General features: G+C 47.1%; 1 protein-coding gene across 4 annotated transcripts in view; it reads left to right on the top strand.

The window, feature by feature from the left end:
- elavl3 (ELAV like neuron-specific RNA binding protein 3) overlaps nucleotides 1-24325 on the top strand; it is a 252150-nt gene that overhangs the window by 176734 nt on the left and 51091 nt on the right. For all 4 annotated transcript variants that reach the window (XM_048522068.2, XM_048522066.2, XM_048522067.2 and 1 more), the window contains exon 3: nucleotides 16998-17101. In XM_048522068.2, coding sequence (XP_048378025.1) covers nucleotides 16998-17101 — 104 coding nt within the window. The remainder of the gene's footprint in view (nucleotides 1-16997; nucleotides 17102-24325) is intronic.

Below are 24325 nucleotides of genomic sequence, written 5' to 3'. Positions count from 1 at the left end.
TTACCTAGCAGAGTGGCAAAACATCTGCAGTCAAACACACAGGCTCAGTGAGCAAGTCTACAACCTCATCCACAACCCGAGCTACAAATCTTCTCAAAACTTTTCAAACCTGTGACCTTTCCTCAGAGCTGGAAACTGGAAAATGAGCCTTTGTTTTAATCCCTGCAGTGCGGAAAGAGGGCATTCAGCCCACTGAGTCTGCACTAACACTGTAAAGAGCATCCCGTGTAGACCCAGCCCCTGACCCTGTCCGTGTCGCTTCCCCTGTAACCCTGCATTTACCAAGGCTAATGCACCTAGCCTGCACACGATGGAGCAATTTAGCACAGCCAGTTCACCCTAACCTGCATACCCCGGGGCACTACAGGCAATTCAGCAAGGCCAACCCACTCTAACCTGCACATCTTTGGACATGGATGTGGAGGTGCCAGTGTTGGACTGGGAACAAAGTCAGGAGTCACAGATTATAGTACAACTATATTGAAATCACAAGCTTTTGGGGCACTGCTCCTTCATCAAGTGAGTGGAGTGAAGTGCACAGGCACAGAAGTCATAGACGGAGACATCATAGATCATCCCTTCACTTGCCATTCAGCTGTTGACACTTTTCTCATACTGTTTCACACTTTTGATCACCTGCAAAGACTTGTTATTTAGCCTGTTGACAATCCACTCACACTATTTGTACTATATTTTGGCACTCTTAATTACCTGGAATTATTTGCAATGATCTCTCTGTCTATAAATTCTGTGCCTGTGCGCTCCCCTCCACTTCAACTGAGAAGGCGCAGCACCCCAAAAGCTTGGGATTTCAAATTAACCAGTTGGACTATAAACTGGTGCCATGTGACTTCACCTTTGGACTGTAGGAGGAAACCCACGCAGAGAACATGCAAACTCCGACCAGACGGTCGCCCGAGGCTGGGATCAAACCCGGGCCCCTGGCGCTGTGAGGTAGCAGTGCTAACCACTGAGCCACCTCCCCAAAAAGGCAGAGAGAGCGATTGGATAGGATTTCTATAGGCAAACTCCTCTTGCTGATCTTTTCCCTGCTCAGCTCTGGCAGAGACCCCTGCATCGGTTCCGATCAGCAAGCAAGAGCAGGAGTGGACTCAAGGGCAATTACAAAAGCTGCATTGTAAAGTCCTTTTTCCAGGGTGAGGGGAAGGGGGCGCTAACAGCTTTGGGCTGGAGTACCCAGCAGAAACATCATTGCAAATCACAGGAGGTCATATTGCAAATAGGTGCCATGTTTCGCAGACACTTTCAATAGCTTGACAAACATCATCATCATTATAAGGCCGTTCAGCCCATTGTCACAGTGTTGGTTCTTCAGAAGAGCTATTCAGTTAGTTACACATCCTGGTATTTCTGAAAATAAACATTGCTGAGAAGGAGACAGGATGTTTTGGAAGTTTTTTGTTGTCTTGCATTCATCAAGACTAGGGTGTGGAGGTGTGGGGGTGCTGTCTGGTTGGACCATCATTAGATGTGAGTCTGCTATTGGGCATCATTTATTAAACAAGCCAAACTGCGATAGGAGTTACATCAGAAATCAATTTGAAAATCACCAGCCAGCTCACAGTATGATGCCTTTCTGTGAGACATTAATACACAGGGCCCTGCTTTATGTAGGCAAAGGGATTTTGTACATGCACTGCATCTTTCTGGTAACAAAAGAGATTGCGGAGATAGCTGCATCCCCATGGCAACATCCTGACCAATCAAAATCCTGGTCTGCAAATTAAGATTGACAGCTCACTGCTCTTGCTGCATCACCTTGCCAATTGGCTGAGCCAGTTAACACTCTCTCCTTATTTTGATAAAATGTTTCTCATTTCTCAAGTCTATTCCCATGCCCTCCTGGTCCTGATGAATGCAAGACTCCAGTCTTCTTTAAGCAATGTTACTCTGTTCTTTAAGCAATTACTCTGTAATAGATCAATCACTTATTAATTGCCCTAAATACACATTGCCACTTCTTGTACTCAGCTGCTTTCCTTCGCAAGTTACTGTTGAATCCACATCCACCATCACGGTCACGAAATTATAAACAGGTTGCTGGGTTAAACAGAAATTCTCATCTCTATTCTGGACCATTGTCCATAGATTTCTGGTTTCTGAATCCCTTACCTATGGATGCTAGTTTTTCCTTATTAACCATCTCAGACTCATGCGTGGTTTATGAATTTAGTAATGTTGTCAGGGTTACGATTTACCAATAGTCCCCCATTGACGAAATCACAGTAGGCTTCAAATTCTTTTATTCCAACTTCCCGTCATCCTAATTTGCAGTTGTGTTCGGAATGGGCTGGCTTTTCAGACTGTTTTAAAAGTGATTAGGGAATCAGTTGGACCTCTGCTGGCGATATTGTCATTAGGAGAATATCACTCATGACTCGGGCCCTCCCACTCTGTTCCTTTGGAAGACTATTCACAAACTGAGGGGAAATCAGGCCAAGCCAAGTGAAACCATTAGGGGCAAATGAATTGATGCAGCAGAGGCGGAGGCCATTCAGCCCACCTTGCCTGTAGTGCCTCTCTAAAACCTCCAAGCAGTTGAATTTGTCCGCTAAGCCACTTCGGCTCTCTTCATTTCTCTCAATCTGGTCCTAATCTTCCAAAGCAGAATACTGTGGATGAAGCAAATATGAAATAAAAACAGAAAGTGCCAGGGAGGAAGTAAAAATTTGGTATTTGTGTTGATAGAGAGAGAGTCAACATTTCAGGCCTGTGAGCTTTCATCAGAACTGGGGAGATTTGAGATGCAACAGATTTTGAGCAATGGTTGGGAGGGACAATGACAAAGGCAGTACCTTTGGAGTGGCCTGGTGACTCAGTGGTCAGCACTGCTGCTTCTCAGCACCAGGGACCTGGGTTCAATTCTATCCTCGTGCGACAGCCTGCGTGGAGTTTGCACAATTCTCCCCGTGTCTGCGTAGGTTTCCTCCCACAATCCAAAGATGTGTAGGTTACGGTGGATTGGCCATGCTAAATTGCCCCGTAGCGTCCATAGATCTGCAGGCTGGGGGGGGTTAGCCATGGGAAATGCAGGGTCACAGGGTTAGGGTAGGAGTGTGGGTCTGGGTGGAATGCTCTTCAGAAGGTCAGGGTGCACTGAATGGCCTGCTTCGACATTGTAGGGATTCCATGAAAAGGCAGGTCTGTGATAGGGTGGAAGAGATTAAGAGACAGAAAAGTTAGTTGCCCCAAAAAGGGGGATAAAATCAGCCCTTGTATCTTCTTATGTGGCTCCATGTCCAACTGTGTTGGGCCAGCACTTCTCCTAAGCACCTTGGGATGGTTTACTGCAGTAAAGGTGCTAGGTGAATGTAAGAAATTGTTGAAAGAGGTGCCACAGCCCTGCTGCTTGAACGAGAAACCAGATTCAGGTCATCATCCAGTGATAATGGGAACTGCAGATGCTGGAGAATCCAAGATAATAAAATGTGAGGCTGGATGAACACAGCAGGCCCAACAGCATCTCAGGAACACAAAAGTTGACGTTTCGGGCCTAGACCCTTCATCAGAGAGGGGGATGGGGTGAGGGTTCTGGAATAAATAGGGAGAGAGGGGGAGGCAGACCGAAGAGGGAGAGAAAAGAAGATAGGTGGAGAGAGTATAAGTGGGGAGGTAGGGAGGGGATAGGTCAGCCCAGGGAAGACGGACAGGTCAAGGAGGTGGGATGAGGTTAGTAGGTAGGAGATGGAGGTGCGGCTTGGGGTGGGAGGAAGGGATGGGTGAGCGGAAGAACAGGTTAGGGAGGCAGAGACAGGTTGGACTGGTTTTGGGATGCAATGGGTGGGCTGGTTGTGGGAATTTTTGGGAAGATTTTCAAAATCTCCCCTTCCCCCACCGCATCCCAAAACCAGCCCAGTTCGTCCCCTCCCCCCACTGCACCACACAACCAGCCCAGCTCTTCCCCTCCACCCATTGCATCCCAAAACCAGTCCAACCTGCCTCTGCCTCCCTAACCTGTTCTTCCTCTCACCCATCCCTTCCTCCCACCCCAAGCCGCACCTCCATCTCCTACCTACTAACCTCATCCCACCTCCTTGACCTGTCCGTCTTCCCTGGGCTGACCTATCCCGTCCATACCTCCCCACTTATACTCTCTCCACCTATCTTCTTTTCTCTCCCTCTTCGGTCCGCCTCCCCTTCTCTCCCTGTTTATTTCAGAACCCTCACCCCATCCCCCTCTCTGATGAAGGGTCTAGGCCCGAAACGTCAGCTTTTGTGCTCCTGAGATGCTGCTGGGCCTGCTGTGTTCATCCAGCCTCACATTTTATTATCTAGTCATCATCCAGTTCCCTTATCGAAATGGTTATTAAATCTGCTTTCACCAGCTCTTTCATTCCACAACACAACTATTCACTGAGTAAGACACATCCTGCTGAGAGTCATCTTAAGCTGTTTGGTTACAGATCACTCTGCATTGATCTCTGCTCCATCAAAACCAAACCCTTTTTATTAAATCTCCCTTAACCTTCACTGTTCCCAAATAACGTGTCACCTTGGTGACAGGCTATAGCATGAGGCCATATAAACAGAACTTCAACTGGTAGTGGATGACAGTGCATGTGAAATTCTGCACACTTTATAATGAAGACAATAAAGTCCGTGAGAAGGTACTAGAAGTAGGACGCCAATAATATACAAAGATGCTTCAAAATTTGCGGCTTTTTGTTTCCCAAAATAATGAAGGATTTGAGAATGAGTAGGGAAAGAAGTTTTTTTTCCCAGTAGCTCAGAAAGATTGGCAGTACAGGAGCAAATCAGGACAGTGTACAGCTCGGAAGGACACTTGCATCTGCTGTCCATGCGATGACTGTAGATGTTACAAGTTTGGAAGGCGCTTTTGAATAAGGTTTTGGATGTAATAGGAGTCTTAATAATAAGATGCTGTTAATTTATGAAGGAGATCAGCAGAGAAGTCTCTAGACCGAGGTCTGTTCTGGGGAAAATTTGAGGCAGAAGACATTGCATATTCTGAGGTAGCAGTGGATAGACATTTGAAGTAGGGGGTACAGGGTTATGGGAAGGGGGTGAGAGCACTAATTTGGATTGTTATGACAAAGAAGGGTCAGAAACCTCAACTGCAAAACCCATCAGCCCATGTAGTGACACTTAACAACACCCACAAAACATTCTTAGGATCTCAAATCTGATAGACATGTCTTTAATCCAAATCAGACATGACCCCACAGTATTCCATAAAGAAGGAAGGTTACAAGGATGACTGGGTAGGACCAAAACATTTCTGGGTGCCTTTGTAACAAAAAGACAAAGTACAATAATTAAGGTCAGTTCTACTCTTAAAAGTGAGACTCTGAAAGAGTGTAGCCAGAGGGACCTTGGAGTGCAAGTCTGTAGGTCCTTGAAGGTGGAGTTGCAGATAGACAGGATAGTGGATAAGGCATTTGGTACGCTTGCCTTTATTGGTCAGTGCACTGAGTATAGAATTCGGGAGGTTATGTTGCAGCTGTACAGGACATCGGTTAGGCCACTTTTGGAATATTGCATTCAGTTTTGGTTTCCCTGTTGTAGGAAGCATGCTGTGAAACTTGAAAGAGTTCAGAAAAGATTTACCAGGATGTTGCCAGGGTTGGAGGGTTTGAGTGATTTTCCTTGGGGCATCAGAGGCTGAGGGGTGACTTTATAGAAGGACAAGGATAGGGCGAATAGTCAGGGTCTTTTCCCCAGGTTAGGGTAGTCCAAAACTAGAGTTGCATAGCTTTAAGATGAGAGGGGAAAGATTTAAAAGGGGCCTATGGGGGAACATTTTCACGTAAAGGGTGGTGCGTGTATGGAGTGGGCTGCCAGAGGAAGAGGTGGAAGCTGGTACAATTACAACATTTAAAAGGCACCTGGATGGTTGCATGAAGAGGAAGAGTTTAGAGGGATATGGGCCAAATGCTAAATGCGGCTAAAGTAAATTAGGATATCTGGTTGGAATTGGACATGTTGGACCAAAGGGATAGTTTTGTGCAAAATCTCTCTATGACTGTATGACACGATGACACTCGTGAAGTATCTTTGCCCAGACACAAACAGAGTCATGGGATGTATTTTAGTCCAGACTGCAGACTGAGATATTTGACATAATGTTGATATCAAGGAACCGTTTTACACACATGAATTAAAGACTTACTAATCACCAGATCTCAGCCATTAACCTCTAGCCTGAAGCAATACGCTTCATTGTTGCTTTGTGGTTCCAGAAGGTAAGCATCTCCCAGCTGTCTTCAAAAGTCAGGAGTGTACAAAAGGAGAAAGCTAGGCCCTGATGGTAGTGTCCCTGCCTCTGAGGCAGGGGACTTGAGTTCTTCATCTTCTCCAGAGTCGCGACATAAGCATCTCTGAACAGATTGGCTGGAAAATATCTACAGCAAAAGAGGGAAAAAAACATTAATTTCTTGCTGGTTGCTTTTGACAGTTACCGGTACACAGAATTCACACTGCCTAGTGGTATTATCACTGGGCTGTTAATCCAGAGGCCTGTAATGCTCTGAGGCCCCAGGTTCAACTCCTGCCATGACAGATGGTGGCATTAGAATTCAATAAAAATATATTTGGCATTAAGAATCTAAAGATGGCATGAGTCCATCGGTGATTGTTGGGGGAAAACCCATCAAGTTCACTAATGTCCTTTAGGGAAGGAAATCTGCCATCCTTACCTTGTCTGGCCTAATGGCAATTCCACACCCACAACAATGTGTGGTTGACTCTTAACTGCCCTGTGGGCAATTAGGGATTGGCAATTATTGCTGACCTAGGCTGTGAATAAAAGGGAATAAAAATAAAAAGTGCCTAATCAGCAAATTTCCAACCCTGATAACAATTTGCTTCTAAATGACCTTGGAATGTACTTGTATATGGGCACAACACCACCTAAGCAGCAGAATAATAGATCGCGCATAACAGAGGCATCCGTCATTATAAAATGCCGGTTTGGTCAATGACTGTGAACGTTGCACTATGAGAGAGTTGTCAGAGCTGCAGTTGCACAAAAACATAGGAAGGCTTGAAGTTCATCAAGACCAGTCATGTAAAGGTAGAAAAACCAATCCTTGCCATCCTCTCTCATCTTCCCTGAAGATAATTCTTTGCATCTACCTCCTTAGACCCCATGTCCTCAGACGGTACCCTCCAAACCCATGACCACCTCCATCTGCAAGGACAATGGCAGCAGATACATGGGAACAGCACCCCCTGCAAGTTTCCCTCCAAACCACTTACCATCCTGACTTGGAAATATATCACTGTTTCTTCACTATCACTGGGCCAAAATCCTGGAATTCCCTCCCTAAGTACATTGTAGGTCAACCCAGAGCAGGTGGACTGCAGGGGTTCAAGAAGGCAGCTCACCCCCACCTTCTCAAGGGGCAACTAGGGACGGGGAATAAATGCTGGGCCAGCACCTACACCCCAGAAATGAATAACAAAATGGCTCTGACTCAAATATTGTTCAACTACGCACCTGCTGGGGATTTCACAACCTTAGCCGTATTGAATACTTCTGAAAGACAATATGGCTTGGTTTGCAATCTCAATTTTATAGTCTGCTCTCAAGTTGATTGAGCCTTGTGCTCTTGAAGCTCTTGATCAATAGACCTGCCTCGAAATAAGATGACTCACTGAGTGATCAACAGGAATAGTCGAACAGCCTTTTTGCCCCCACTAATCCTCAATATTCCCCCACCCTGACAAGTCTTGGCAATCAGTCACAATCATGGGATTTCGTTATTGTAAGAGCCGCTCAATTGTCTTTTGTTACTTTATCACCCAGACAACATTTAAGTGCAAACGTACCTTTCTGTCATACATCTGCCACATCAGATATGAATGCTCACAGCTCCCACTTCACCGTGTCATGGCTACAAAGTTAAAAACGTGACTTGTGCTGTGCAGGCGTTTCTTTGAAGACAACTGTCATTTACTATCATCCCCGCTTTTGGGGGAACAGAGAAGTAAAAGTACAGTGTAGTTATTTGCGAGTATGGAGCTCTTTAAGCCTCTCTGAATACTCTCACAGCCATTTGCTTTGAAACCAGCATCATATTGTCGACACAATACTGTCTTAGATCATTTATTAACTGTTATGCTGTCTCGTTTTTATTTTAACTTCTGTGCAAGTGGGACAGCAGTGTTAGCAAAATCAATTGACACCTTGGTTGGAACTGGGTACCCGCTGTGCTCAATAATTAGAACAGTTTAAGAAGAGATTAATTTATGCATTAAATGCAATGTCCTGCCTGTGAGGTGTTTAGCAGCTGTGTAGCAGCAATGGAAATTTGCCGACTCTAATACAGGGTACAATGTCAAACACACAACAATATATCATATATGAATTGGATGTTGCACAAAACTTATAGCAGTTTGCTCAGAAAATAATGGCAAAGCTTGGAGCAACATGGGGAAAATTGTCTTTATGAAACCAGTGTTTATTATACCGTCCTGGAAAGTACTGCCTGAGAATGTGGTGGAGGTACATGTTCTGGGGTTCAAATCCCACCAGACTGCCCGTGGAAATTTTAAATTGGATTAAGAAAGTCAGAATTAAGTCTCAGAGATAGTGGCAACTGGCATCGATTGGTCCGAGAGCCCACCTGCTTCACTATTGTCCTTTAGGGAAGGGAAATCTGCTGTCCTTACCTGGTCTGGCCTACATCTGACTGCAGACCCACAGCAATGTGGTTGACTCTTAAAACACGGTGTGGAGCTGGAGGAACACAGCAGGCCGGGCAGCATCTGAGGAGCCGGAAAGCTGACATTTCGGGTCGGGACCTTTCTTCAGCTTTCCTGCTCCTCTGATGCTGCCACGCTGTGTTATCTCAGACTCCAGCATCTGTAGTTCTTGCTATCTCTGTGGTTGACTCTTAGCTGCACTCTGAAAAGACCCAATCACTCCAGGGTCAATGTAAGCAAACATAACGGCCTTGCCCAAGAGGTGCTGGGTATCCCGAGAGACAATACAGAAAAAAAAAGACATTCTCCTCACAGTGAGCCAACATGGACATGGTTGGCTGAATGCCTCCTTCCTTGCTGTAACCTTTCTAAAATTTTGTTCCTCGACTATAATGGAATAACTGATATCTCGGAATGACTATAACGAGGACAAATGGGTGTCTGAGAAGCAGCAAGACCTGTCGAGCTGGGTTACCTGGTAGTGGTTATGTGTCAATTAACCAAAAACCTCAAGGTTGCAATCACATCCAGTTGTCTGTCTAATCTGATGAATCATCGGTATAAATACTTCAAAAACATCTGAACATCATGTGGTTTACAGTTCGCAATAATTCAATTCTGCATCTGCATCGTGGCACCTGCAAACAAATTAGGCCCAATTGTGACTGTGATGTAACGGGTTCTGGCCGTGTTAAAATCACACCCATTAACATCTCACATGTCTGCCTAGCCTAGCCGATTATTTCCATCTCCCCCTTCCTCTCTAAGAAGCAGGTGTCTCACCCAGTGATAAAATTCAAGAATAGCACTGTGTGTGTCGAGTGGAAGTCAGGAGACTTCTGAAGGGATATTCTTCCTCTAAGGTGGGTTTTTCTTGGGGCGGACTGAAGGACATGAACAGATAGTGTTCCTGCAGACTCTAGACAAGTGCTGAGCCACATGGGTTCTTGACTTAACTGGGAGCCTCAGAAGGTTTTGGTTCTAGTGTAAACCAACTCCAGTGCAATGTCAGTGGAAGCGCTACGTTATTCGAACGGGCAATTAGGGATGGGACATCAAATGCTGAACTGACCACATCCATCAATATTTCCTTGTGTGCTACGGTAAACTGAGCTCTCTCTCTGTCATATACTGTATGCATGTTGGACCCATTTAGACTGGTAATTCTTCTAAATGATCGAATACGGTGAAAAAAATGCACCATTTTCCAGCCATATTCATCGTTGGAAAGTTTTGAACAATTCAAGAGTCAGTTCATTCCAAGTACCTACTGCACATGGTGAAGATTGGGAGATGTGGAAAAACAGAAGGATTTGAGAGTTTGACATTAAAAGCCATGACTCAAGTGGAAAAGGCATAACTCAACAAATGTGAAATACAACTCAATTATTATTGAGATGTAAACAAGAATGCCAGATGCAGGATAGACCTGGAGGCTGCTCTGAAATTCATTAAAATCATGGCTTACAAGCAACATAGGAGATTCTTAGGGGGGTCAACATGGTAGATGCAGAGAGATTGTTTCCCCTTATGGGACAGTCCAGGGCCAGAGGGCATAATATCCGAGTAAGGGGATGCGAATTAAAGACAAAGATGATGAGGAGGTTCTTTCCTCAGAGACTGAGTATATCTAGTGAATCTGAAGACATCTTTGCCAAAGAGGGCTGTAGAGTCTACCTCATTAAATACATTTAAGGCTCAGATAGATTTTAAATCTATCTTCAGCCATAACCTTACTAAATGTTGGTGTGGACACAATGGGCTGAATGGCCTACTTCTTCTCCTATGTGTTATGGTCTTTCGGTTGATCTGATTGTGTCCCCGGCCCATTTATGGAAAGAGATATGGAATATAAAGGTGGCGATAGCGACCAATCTGATAGTGACCCTAATCACCCCACAGTTGGAGTATTGGGTGCAGTTTTGGGCTCTACACACTGAGAAGAAAGTTGTGGAAACAGAGAGAACCCAGCAGATTTTTATCTTTGGCTCCTTGTTCCCTGGGACTGGGGCACTCAACGACAAAGAAAAGCTTGATCAGGTTTTAATCCATCCAGAGGAAATTAAGTGGAGAGTTGATGGGGCTGTTTAAAATTATGAAGGGGTGCCATAGGGTGATTGAAACATAAAAATATATCATAAGAAATATGGGGCTCATGTGGAGCAGGGGTAGTGTCTGTACTCCTGGACCAGAGCAATCAGATTTGAGACCCACCTCATCAAGAGGGTTGTCAATGTGAAGTGTTTGTGAAAGAGCCAGCTGAAAGATGGAAGTAACGACAGTGCCTGGGTTGTGAACAAGTTGTGTTCTGAAGTCTGTTTGCAAGTCAGAACACAATGCAGGACAATATAAAGGAGTCACCTGTTAAGTGCAGGAAATGCTTATGCCTTAAAATCACACCTCTACATGGAATTGTGTTCATAATTACAATCACTTGTGAGTTGTACACACTTAAATGTGCCGCTCCCTCTGTGTTTACAGTGAAAGGAGTTAAAGGTAGAGAGGGCAACAAATTCCTACAGTGTGTCCTGGGGCAAATTAATCTTTGATTCTTGTCACTACCACAATGGGCAACAAGTTGAGCAGAGCATTTGATTCAGCAGCAATAAGTCAAGTCTTACTGGGTATGAGATTTGGGGCAGAGCTGCTTGAATATTTTTTAAAAGAATGCAGAATATCGAGAGTTACACACTCCAGAATAAGGGACTAAAGGAGACGTTATGTTAAGAATTAACATGATTGAAGGAGATGAATATACAGAAGGTAACAGTGTAGTGGTGATGCTGGTAGATTAATAGGCCTGGGCTCAAATTGTGAAATTTGAATTGATTAAAATGTGGATTTAAAGTCCAACCTCATGGTGACCATGTAACCATTGTAATATAGACTACTTGTGTGCTTTTGAGCATAGTTCACCAGGCAGCTCTGGTTGGTACTTCACTGAAAAGTACCAAACTCACAGTGTCACCAGCATCTTAGGAGCACAAAAGCTGACGTTTTGGGCCTAGACATCCAGCTCCACACTTTGTTATCTCGGATTCTGCAGCATCTGCAGTTCCCATTATCTCTGATCATGGTGTCACTAACCCAGTCAAAACTGCTCAACTCAGTTGACCTAAATTGGCCATGGCCACCAGGTCACTAAGACATCAACTACAGGGGTTGGGGGATGGGGCAGGAAGTGGATAACCAAATTACAAACATCTGACTTACATATGCTCATATGTAGGAACACAATCCCATACATATGTAGGAACACAATCCCACACATATGTAGGAACACAATCCCACACTAATGTAGGAACACAATCCCACACATATGTAGGAACACAATCCCATATATATGTAGGAACACAATCCCACACGTATGTAGGAACACAATCCCACACGTATGTAGGAACACAATCCCACATGTATGTAGGAACACAATCCCACACGTATGTAGGAACAAAATCCCACACATATGTGGGAACACAATCCCACACGTATGTAGGAACACAACCCCACACGTATGTAGGAACACAATCCCATACATATGTAGGAACACAATCTCACGCATATGAGGGGCCACAATCCCACACATATGTAGGAACACAATCCCATACATATGTAGGAACACAATCCCATACATATGTAGGAACACAATCCCACACATATGGACATTTCCTGTACTTAAGAAAAGCTGCTTCATTTTGTCCTGCATTGTGTCCGAAATTGCTTACAAGTAGAGATAACAAGGTGTAGATCTGGATGAACACAGCAGGCCAAGCAGCATCAGGCGTGCAGGAAAGCTGACGTTTCAGGCCTAGACCCTTCCTCATAAATTAGGGAGGGGAAGGGGGTTCTGAAATAAATAGGGAGAGAGGGGGAGGCAGATAGAGGTGCAGAGAAGACAGACCGATCAAAGAGGCGGGGATGGAGCCAGTAAAGCTGAGTGTAGGTGGGAGTTGGTGGGGGGAAAGGGTGTGTAGGTCAGTCCAGGGAGGATGGACAGGTCAAGGGGGAAGGATGAGGCTAGTGGGTAGGAGATGGGGCTGGGGCTTGGGGTGGGAGGAGGGGATAGGTGGGGGTAAGGACAGGTTAGGGAGGTGGGGACGAGCTGTGCTGGTTTTGGGATGCGGTAGCGGGAGGGGAGATTTTGAAGCTGGTGAAATCCACATGGATACCATTGGGCTGCAGGATTCCCAGGCGCAATTTGAGGTGCTATCACTGCTTACAAGTAGACTTGTGTGTGGATGCAGGAGTGGTACCTGTTCATAAGCTGGCACCCACCCATATTCAGAAACACAGCATTTGCACCACCCAGCACAGCAGGCACTGCCCTGTTCTCTTTTCTGTCAGAAATAGAAGGCTGATTCCTGCCTTGTCAGAGGGTCAAAGGGATTCAGCTCTCTGTGATGATAAGTAATAGCAGAAAGTGCTGGAGAACCAACTCAGCAGGCCCAGCAGCATCAGTTGAGAGAGTTAAAGATAATATTAAGTCCGAAATGACTCTCCTTCGGAAGTGAACGAGACGAGAAAGTGCATTGTTGATAAAGTGGGAGGAGGAGTGAGTGGAGCAAATGGTGAGGTTGCCAGGAGAAAAATGCAAACAAAGTGTTAGTGATATCAAAGGAGGGAACTAGATGCAGAATAGGTGTTAATGACAGCTAGTATTAGCAGAAAAATAGGTGAGTTCTGCTGAGGGCAAAACCATGCAAACAATTCGCTGGGGAGGAAAGGGGTGTGCTCCAAGTAGAAGATAGTTTTAATGGTTACTGCTGAACAACCTCATGTCATTTTTATTGCTGTTCTTTGTTAATGCTCTGAGGACGTGGGTTCAAATCCTACCATGACAGATGGTGGAATTTAAATTCAAGTAGAAGACTGGAGTTGAAAGCAAATCTCAGCAATTGTGACCCTTACAACTGACATCAATTATTGCAAAACCCCATCTGGGTTCCCCGATTGTCCTTTAAGGAAGGAAATCTGCCTTCCTACCTCAGTCTACAACAATGTGGTCAACCCTGAACCATCCTCTGAAGAAACAATTAGAAATAAGTAACAAATGACAGCTTTGCCATGGAAACCCACATCCCAAACAAGATTAAAGGGAGATAAAGGAGTATTTCTGGATAAAGTGGAGGATACACACCAACAGGGACTGGATGGGCTAAATGGCCTGCTTACATTATCATTTCTAGGTATCCCATATATATATATATATTCAAGCAGATTGGCTCACTTTCAGCTGGGTGACTGGGGACATACAACAAATAAGGGGAGGTGATGCCCTAGCTATATCATTGTGAGATGATTAATCCAGAGACCCAAGTTCAAATCTAGCCACAACAGATGGTGAACTTTGAATTAAATGAGATAATGATGACTGTGAAACCATTGTCAATTGTCAGGAAAACCTCATCTAGTTCAATAACGTCCTTCAGGGAAGGAATCTGCCATCCTTACCTGGTCTGGCCTACATATGACAACAATGCAGCTGGCTCCTCTGGGCAGGTAGGGATAGGTAAAACCTACACCTTGTGACTAAACAAAATATACTTTATTGGCAAAAATTAAGAACGACAGCAGATGCTGTTCATTTTCAAGACGTACCAACTACTCCAGGGGGTTTGTGTTGCTGGCTACTTAGCAACAGCTTTCCTTTGTGATAGCACTCTGAACTCTGACTCAGAAACCTCAAGCCTCACTCTACTTCCTCGAAACCTCAGCTGAAACCCCAGTGCAGATCAGCATGGGGTGCCTCACTGCTGGAGGAGCCACCTTTGCTTTCAGCGAGATGAACGAAGGCCCTGTTGTAACATCAAGTGAAAATAGTACCATGCCAGGTTACAGTCCAATGGGGTTATTTGAAACCACAAGCTTTCTGAGTGCTGCCCCTTCGCCAGGTGCAGCAAGAGAGGGCACACAGACACCAGTTTACAGGCAGAGAGAACCCTGCGTCTGTGTGCCCTTACAGATGCACCTGGCAAAGGGGCAGCGCTCCGAAAGCTTGTGGTTTCAAATAAACCCGTTGGACTGTAACCTGGCATGATTTTTGACCTTGTCTGCCCCAGTCCAACCCAGCACCTCTTCGTCGTGTGAAATTACTTGGCCACTTGAGCAGAAAAGTCTCCTTTTCGTCCCAAGAAACGTTCACTGAGGACCAACCCCACTCCCTGCAGACGCATAAAAAGAGAAGAACTGGTTGTATATCCCAGTTGCTGCTTGTGGGATCTCGCTGTGTGACAGTTGGCAGTTGCAAAACAATGGCACCTGCACCATAAGGCAGATTCATTGGCTGTGAGGCATTCTTTGTATTGCCATGAGGATGCGAAAGGTGCAACTCGATTGCAATTTCTTCCTTTCTTTTCATTTGAAGTGTAGATAAGACAGTGAGCCAAATAACATGCAGGCCAAGTGTACAATGCCCTTTCTCTTGCTCAGTTTGATCATTGCTTTACTACTGAACTTGTCAAGAGTGTTATTGAGAGCATTTCAAGTAACTTAATGCAATGAGAGAAATTGACTAGTGACAGGTACCCAACACCCATTGCATAGATGCTCCCTACCTGGTTGAGTGCAGCCAAAAGGCTCCTAGTAGAGAAATTTGCTCACAGAACCACTCCAGTTTCCCCACCCACACTGATGACCTCACCAGTTCCTCTTGTCTCTCGTACAGTCAGGTAGAGGCCATATCAAGTCTGCACTACCCCCTCCAAAGACCATCCCATCCTCACAAGGTTTCACCCCATGGCCAAACCAACTAGCCTGCACATCTTTGGACCACACAGACAAAAGTGGGAGAATGTGCAAACTCCACACAGACAGTCATTCAAGCGCAGAATCGAACCCAGGTTCCTGGCACTGTGAGACCACAGCACTACACCACCGTGCCACCCCCTCTCAGTTCCACCCATGTTGAAAAGGTGAGAGGGTACCTCAACACTTAGTTCTTTAGATGACATATTAAGAAGAACCAAGAGGAGAAGAAATCTTAGATTGAGGGCATGGACGAGAACATTACCTGGGGGGGGGAGGGCGCAGAGAGACGCAAAGGACGGGGGGGGGGGGGTTATCAGCCAAAAGAGGAACGTAAGCATTGACATCAAACTTCCTAGATTTCCTGATAGGAAGCTGCTGATATGTCTGGGCATGCTGCTGAGAGACTGGGAAATATTGAAGTCCTCTCCGCCCCATCCTGCTCATGTCCTCTCTGATTGGGACTTTTATCTTTTGGGGTGGCACAGTGGCTCAGTGGTTAACACTGCTACCTCACAGCACCAGGGACCTGGGTTCAATTCCAGCCTCAGGTGACTGTCTGTGTGGAGTTTGCACATTCTCCCCATGTCTGCATGGGTTTCCTCTGGGTACTCCAGTTTCCTCCCACAGTCTAAAAATGTGCAGATTAGGTCGATTGGTCACGCTAAATTGACCATAGTGTTCAGGAATGTGGGTTATAAGGGGATGGATCTAGATGGGATGCTCTGAGGGTTGGTGTGGACTTGGGCTGAAGGGCTTGTTTCCACTCTGTAGGGATTCTATGATTTCAGACTATTTTCCACACATCCAATTGCGCAGAAAACTAATTGGAAAACACCTCCAGGTGACTCACTGTAAAAGAATGGTTACCTCACAGAGCAAACAGGCTATATTTTTCATAACAGACCTTTTTCATGTATTTTTCTTGAGGAATTAACACTTAACGATGAACGGTTAATGGTCCAGTTTGAAGATTTCACTTTTAAACCCAACGTTGCAGGTGGTAAAAATGTAATTAACTGCAGATGCTGTAAATCAGAATCAGAAACAGAAATTGCTGGGAAAAGCTTAGCGGGTCTGGCAGCATCTGTGGAGAGAAATCAGAGTTAACATCTGGGGTCAAGTGACCATTCCTCAGCCCTACAGATGGCAACGCCATTGAACTTGCTCTGGAGTCACGGGCTCAAATCACACGTGGCATTCAGCAGCAATACTCGAATGTGGAATTGGAAATTAGGGACGACTATAAAGCTATAATCGATTGTCTAGAAAAGCTGATTTGTTTCACTGAGGGCCTTTGGGGAGGGCAATCAACAAGTTTTTCCCTTCCTGGAGACGACTGGCAGACTGCCAATTATGGACGCCATAGTCTTGCAGACGAGTGTCCCTAATTGACACAGAGGTTTACAAACATGGTGCTGGGAGTCTCAATATTCCTCTGTATTATGTCCTGGAGACAGGAACCCCATTGTGAAGGAGGTTTGTAATGTGGTTGTACTGAGCCGACTCTTCAGCCTCCGGTCGGTCTTCCATTTCTGAATTGTTTTTTTCCTTCTGTTTATTCACAGGCCAGAGCTTAGGATATGGTTTTGTAAACTACGTGGACCCCAACGATGCAGACAAAGCTATTAACACCTTAAACGGACTCAAGCTGCAAACTAAAACTATTAAGGTAAGCACGATACTTGCTCACCCTTCATCTAAGGCTTGCTCCCTGTGGTTTACATTAAGCTCTAAGAGTTACCTCAGTTGGTACAAGGATTGAACCCCGAAGTTCATTCCAAACGCCTCACATACTGTCTAGCCAACTGAGCTAAAGCACACCCCTCCCCCTCCCCACTGCACTGTAAACATGGTGCAGGCAAGGAGAAGCTAAAACCAGAGGGATTGTGCTTTACTAAATCTGTAAATCTTACCGAAGCACCATGCATGGAGGGGGAAAGAAAGGCAAAATGTCCTGGTCAGCGGGGCTTGCTGCAGAGTCTCACGTCCTTGAGCTGCAGCTCCTTGGGAACAGGTTACTGAAACTCCCCAGCTCGAGCCTAGCTGTGGAGAGGTAAGAACATGATTTTCCCCTTATATAGTCCACCAGGCCCACAAAAAAGAAATAGAGAATATGAGGTAGAAGCGAATGCACGAGGGAGGAAAGAACATAAGGATATATAGATAGGGTCATGGTGAAGTAGGTGCGGAAAGAGAACAGTGTGGAGTGTAGCCATTAGCATGGTCTGACCGACTTGTTTGAGGACTGGGTTTTTATTGGATTTCTGCCTTGGTTTTGCCACAAGGGATAACACAGCCTGTACAGAGATTTTCCATTAAAAGACCAACGGCAATTATGAGATAACAAGTGTAGAGCTGGATGAACTTAGAAGGCCAGGCAGCATCAGAGGAGCAGGAAAGCTGATGTTTCAGACCCGAAACATCAGAAAATTTTCTGAAGAAGGGTCTAGACCCGAAACATCAGCCTTCCCACTCCTCTGGTGCTGCCTGGCCTGCTGTGTTCATCCAGCTCTACACCTTGTTATCTCAGATTTTCCAGCATCGATAGTTCCTACTATCACCAGAGTTAATTATATTGGCTCTCTGTTCATCCCAGCTCCTGTACATGCCTGGTTCAGGAAAGAACCTCAGGTCCTTTTATTTTCGCCTTGACCCTCACACAGGATCTGGGTGCCCTTTCCAGGCCTGTATTTATGGCCAATCCTCAACTCCTCCTGAACCACGACACTTGCTGGGAGTATTTCAGGAGGCAGATATTGAATGTGGGTCTGGAGTCACATGCAGTCCAGACTAGTTGAGGTGGTAGATTTCCCAAAGGATATCAGGGTGGTGTGGACAGCAATCCATTAGTTCCACGGGCACCATTTAAACCAAGAGTTATTTTTACTTATCAAATTCTGCAACTGTGGTGGGATTTGAACTCAGATCATCAATGGAGATCACTGACTTGCTAATCTAGTATCAGAACACTCCCACTGAACTGAATAAGGAAATCTTGTGTGTCAATGGGTCATGTCCCTGTCTCTGAGTCAGAAGCGTCAGATTTGAGTCCCAGCCCAGGACTTGATGGTCAAGGAAGGCGAGCTCATGAGGTCGCCAAACACAATGATTTGAAATTCTCCCGATACTCACTGATGGCAGGCAACGTGAATGGGAGAGATTGCTTGTCAGCCTTGTGATGGATGGAAAATGGTGCCTTCACCATCATCCTCCGCAGCTCCAGGCTACAACAAGTGGGATGGAATACTCCGCATTTGCCTGGATGGGTGCAGCCCCAACAACACTCAAGAAGCTCTGACACCATCCAGGACAAAGCAGCCCCCACGTGATTGGCACCACATCCCACAAACATCCCACTCCCTCCGCCACCGACGCTCAGTCGCAGCAGTGTGTACCATCTACAAGATGCACTGCAGAAATTCACCAAAGATCCTCAGACAGCACCTTCCAAACCCACGACCACTTCCATCCAGGAGGACAGGGACAGCAGACAAACGCGAACCCTATCCCCCTCCAAGCTGCTCACCATCCTGACACGGAAATATATCGCCGTCAAAAACCGGGAACTGCTTCCCTAATAGCGTTTTGGGTTTACCTCCAGGACACAGACTGCAGCAGTTGAAGAAGGCAGCTCAACCCCACCTTCTCAAGAGGGCAACTAGGGACGAGCAATCAATGCTGGGCCCAGCCATGAAGTCCGTGACCCACAAGTGAATTTAATAAAAGTGAAAAGCATACATAGCCAGAGATGAGCCATGTTTACATCCCAGAAATTTTAAATCGATCAAATTCAAACACCACCAGCCTCCTATGGAGGGTTGTGAAGCCATGTTCCCCATAGTACCAGCCCAAACCTCTGGTTTACTAGCCCGGAGGCATTGTCACTACGTCACAACCATCCCCCTTTAGTACTCAGAAATACAATGAGAAAATGGTCTGATGGTGCGATCTTAGACACTAAAAGTGTTCAAAGTGCTGTAGACAGACAACATAGAAATAAGTAGAACAGCACTGACTCTGGAACTTTCCAGATGTTTCCCTGAAAATCAGCATTCTGGGCTTTCATCCCACCCCCATCCTTCGCTTACCCTCACCCCGCCAATGCCCCCACCTCTCTAACAGCCCCACACTCCACCTATCCCCACTCACCAACACACTCCACCTCTCCAACAGCCCCATGCCCCCACCCCCATCCCTCCAATAGCCGTACGTCCCCAACCCCCCCAACAGCCCCAGGCCCCACACCCCCATTCCCCCAACAGCCCCACGCCCCCACACCCCCATCCCCAAACAGCCCCACACTCCACCCATTCCCCACCTTGCTGATAACCCCCACCTCTCTAGCAGCCCCATACCCCGACACCCCTCCCCTCCAACAGCCATATGCCCCCACACCAGCACCCGCCACCGCTCCAACAGCCCCACACTCCTGCACCCCATCCCCTCCAACAGCCCCATGCCCCCACACCCCCATCCCCCTAACAGCCCCATACTCCCACACCCCACCCCTCTAATAGACCGACAACCCCCCACACCCCTATCCCTCCAACAGCCCCACGTCCCCACACCCCCATCAGTCCCACACCCCCACACTCCCACCTCCAACAACCCCCCCAAAAACACCAGCCCCATGCCCCCACAGCCCCACCCCTCCAACAGCCCAACATCCCCACATCCCTACCTCCAATCAGCCTCACACCCCATCAACAGCAGCCCCCACCCCAACCCCACAACAGCCCCATGACCCTACAGCCCCATCTCGCTGACACTCGCACCCCTTCAAACAGGCCCACGCCCCCACACTTCCATCTTGCTGACACCCCCACTCGTCCAACAGCCCCATGCCTCCCATCACCCCCATCCCCCCACAGCTCCAACACCCCATCAGCTCCATGCCCCCACAACCCATCCTCACCCCTCCAACTGACCCATGTCCCACACTCCCACCCCTCAAACACCCCCACCCCTTCTACACCCCAACATCCCCACCCTCCTGTACTCCCACCCTTTTTGCAACCCCCACCGACCCTCCCACAGCTGGCTCAGGCGTCCAGCTAAAATGCCAGATGCCACCCCAACCACAGGAACGCAGTGCAGTTTGCACATTCAAAGCGAATTCGGCTCCACTCCCACCACCAACCTCACCGCCATTGCCAGCCCATCCCCCTCAAAGCCTCACTCTCAGCCCCACAAGCTGCCCCCAGGTTTATTGCTTGCTCAAACGTTTAAATCATCAGGGAAATGGGGATTGGGTTCGGGGGTGCAGGGACATGGTGGTGCGAGGTGCGTGACTGAGTGAGAGAGTAGAAAAGCGTGCCTACAGGCAAGGTGGGGCTAGAAGCAAAGTGGGGCTCTCGGAAAGGGGGTCTACAGACAAGGTGGGGCTCTCGGAAAGGTGGGGCTACAGGAAAGGTGGGGCCATGTGAAAGTGGGGGCTAAGGTAATTTGGGGCTGTAGGCAAGCTGAGGGTGTAGGAAAGGTGAGGGTATAGGAAAGGTGAGGGTGTAGGAAAGGTGAGGGTGTAGGAAAGGTGAGGGTATAGGAAAGGTGAGGGTATCGGAAAGGTGAGGGTATCGGAAAGGTGAGGGTGTAGGAAAGGTGAGGGTATAGGAAAGGTGAGGGTGTAGGAAAGGTGAGGGTATAGGAAAGGTGAGGGTGTAGGAAAGGTGAGAGTGTCGGAAAGGTGAGGGTATAGGAAAGGTGAGGGTGTAGGAAAGTTGAGGGTGTAGGAAAGGTGAGAGTGTCGGAAAGGTGAGGGTATAGGAAAGGTGAGGGTGTAGGAAAGGTGAGGGTGTAGGAAAGGTGAGGGTATAGGAAAGGTGAGGGTGTAGGAAAGGTGAGGGTGTAGGAAAGGTGAGAGTGTCGGAAAGGTGAGGGTGTAGGAAGGGTGAGGGTGTAGGAAAGGTAAGGGTGTAGGAAAGGTGAGAGTGTAGGAAAGGTGAGGGTGTAGGAAAGGTGAGAGTGTCGGAAAGGTGAGGGTATAGGAAAGGTGAGAGTGTAGGAAAGGTGAGGGTGTAGGAAAGGTGAGGGTGGAGGAAAGGTGAGGGTATAGGAAAGGTGAGGGTATAGGAAAGGTGAGAGTGTAGGAAAGGTGAGGGTATAGGAAAGGTGAGTGTCGAAAAGGTGAGGGTGTAGGAAAGGTGAGGGTGTAGGAAAGGTGAGGGTATCGGAAAGGTGAGGGTATTGGAAAGGTGAGGGTGTAGGAAAGGTGAGGGTGTAGGAAAGGTGAGGGTGTAGGAAAGGTGAGGATATGAAAAGGTTTTGGGTGTAGTAAAGGGATGGGTAATGTGCCCCTTCCCACACAGTTTTACCCTCCTGTGGGCTGCCCTCATCACGCATTGTTACCACCTTACATTGGGACAGGGAGTGGTTGCAGGAGTAGACGAACCCATCAGATCCCCAGTACATTCCCGGTAACCCTTCACCGCGGACATTCGCCCCCGTAAGGAACACTTCGGATGCCGAAATGTTACTGATAACCCGGCTAGGGAGCGCGGTGATTTGTAACCACAGCCCTGCGCCCGAGGTAATAATTCTCAGCTCGGAAAACAAGAAGCAAAAATTCTCCAAGGAATTACACATCAAATGTGATGACAGCGGATGCTGTGAGAGAGAAAAAAACAGCCACACATGTGTCTATTTATAATACAGTCGCAGGAGATGGAAGAATCTGGTCCTGTGCTATTTTGGGGGGAGAAAAATAGATAAGGTTTGAAGCAAAACGCCACTGATCTTCTCGAAGCAAACACAGCAACTCCAGATTTCCTTCTGTATTGCTTTTTAGTTCACTGTTAGGGAATGGGTGGGGGTCAGGCAATTATATGACCTGTTCCAACGTTTATCAAAAACTAATCTGACTGGCATCACGTTGCAAAGGATGAGATGCGGTTCTGAAGCAGCACCTCTGCACAATGCGTCGCACTGAACAACACAGAAGAGGCCATTTGGCCCACTGGACTCTGCTACGCTCCTGTGCTATCAGCTACACCAGACTTTAGTGGGAACCCGTTCCACCTCCCGTCATCCTGCGTTCGCCCCACAGGGTCAGTGCTGCCCCGTACAAGGAAAAGGACGCGCCTCGCATTTACGTAGCGCCTACCGCGAACCCTAACCCTGGCCCGCCCCCACAAAATCTGTGACGTGCATCCACTTGAGGCACATTTTCCAGCCGAGGGAGTCTACAAGGAAGAGGGATTTGTGTTCGACAGCCTGCAGTTTTGATTCCAAACATCTCTTGCTGCTTTAAAAAAAGTTTCTGCTCGAAAAACTTCGCACAGTGATTTATAGGGTCGGAGTGGGAAGCCCACGGGTCTTGTAGGGGCTTTTTGGGAATGAGAAGCGTGGCATGGCACTGTTCACATCCTCAGAACATCCTAAAGCTATTCATTGCTGATGGGCTTTGTTTTGAAGCACGGTCTTCGTTATAACATCGTAGGAGACAAAAGTGGGCACCATAAGATCCCGTCCGTAGAATCCCTACAGTGTGGAAGCAGGCTATTTGTCCACGCCAGACCTGCAAAGAGCACCCCACTCAGATCCACCCACCCCCTATCCTAGCCCTGTAACCCTGCGCTTCCCATGTTGCATACTCCTTACCAACCATGGGCAATTTCCCACGGCCAATCCTCCCAACCTGCACGTCTTTGGACTGTGGGGGGAAACCCACGCAGACACGGGGAGAACGTCCAAACTCCACGCAGAGAGTCGCCGCAGGGTGGGATTAAACGCGGATCCCCGGCGCCGTGTGAGGCAGCAGTGCTCACCCCCGAGCCACCGTTCTTCCCCATAGGAATGAGATAAAGGGCCAAGCTAATTTTTTGAACAGCGCCTTGTGATCTTCATAAACTATTTAAGAGGGCGGCTGGGGTCCGTGAGTTTCAGAACCCCCTGAAAGGTGCAGGATCTTGTGCAAAGTGTCCTGAACGGCTGGGGAAATAAGTCTTGAGTGGTCAAATTCAGATACAGGTGAGTCATAAGCTCATTGAATAACAGAACACGTTTCACAGCTAAGATAACAAAGTGTGGAGCTGGATGAACACAGAAGGCCAAGCAGCATCTCAGGAGCACAAAAGCTGACGTTTCGGGCCTAGACCCTTCATCAGAAAAGGGGGATGGGGAGAGGGAACTGGAATAAATAGGGAGAGAGGGGGAGGCGGACTAAGAGGTTTTCACCTGCTCCTGAGGCAGGAGGTAAACTGCAGGCCGAATAAGAGAGGACCGGAGATAGTTTAGGAACATACTGGCTTGAAATAGCTTTATTGTCACATTAGCTCACATGGGTACGGTGAAAAGTTTACACGTTGCTACTTAGTGACGAGGTGATGGCCCAGAGATATTATCACCAGACTGTTAATCCAGAGACCCAGATAATGTTCTGGGGAACCCAGATTCGAACCCAGCCATGGCAGATGGTGGAATTTGAATTCAATAAAATATCTGGAATTAACAGTCTAACGATGACTGTGAATCCATTACCAATTGTCAGGAAAAATCCACCTGGTTCACTAATGTCCTTTAGGGAAGGCAACTGCTGTCCTCACATTTGGCCTGCATGTGACTCTAGGCTCACTGCCATGTGGCTAACTCTGAACTGCCCCCTGGGCAATTAGGGATGGGCATTAATTGCTGCCTAGCCAGCGATGCCCTCATCCCATGAATGAATAAAAAATCTTAGATACAAGGTACCGAGGTACAGTTTCTTCAGTACAATTTCTTAGGGGGGCACAACAAAGAAATAAAAAGCCCAGCATTACAGATCATAGAATTAAATAAGAAAATGGCAAAATAAAAAAGTTCAGTCCTTCCACACCCACTCCATGCCAGGTTACACATCTAAGCTGGGAGGCGCCTCTGGAATCGCTGTGAGGCCGGAAGTCCATGTTGGGCCTGCGAA

The sequence above is a fragment of the Stegostoma tigrinum genome, chromosome 35, assembly GCF_030684315.1.
Source record: "Stegostoma tigrinum isolate sSteTig4 chromosome 35, sSteTig4.hap1, whole genome shotgun sequence".
NCBI classification, from domain to species: Eukaryota; Metazoa; Chordata; class Chondrichthyes; order Orectolobiformes; family Stegostomatidae; genus Stegostoma; species Stegostoma tigrinum.
This window is presented reverse-complemented; position numbering and strand designations above follow the sequence as displayed.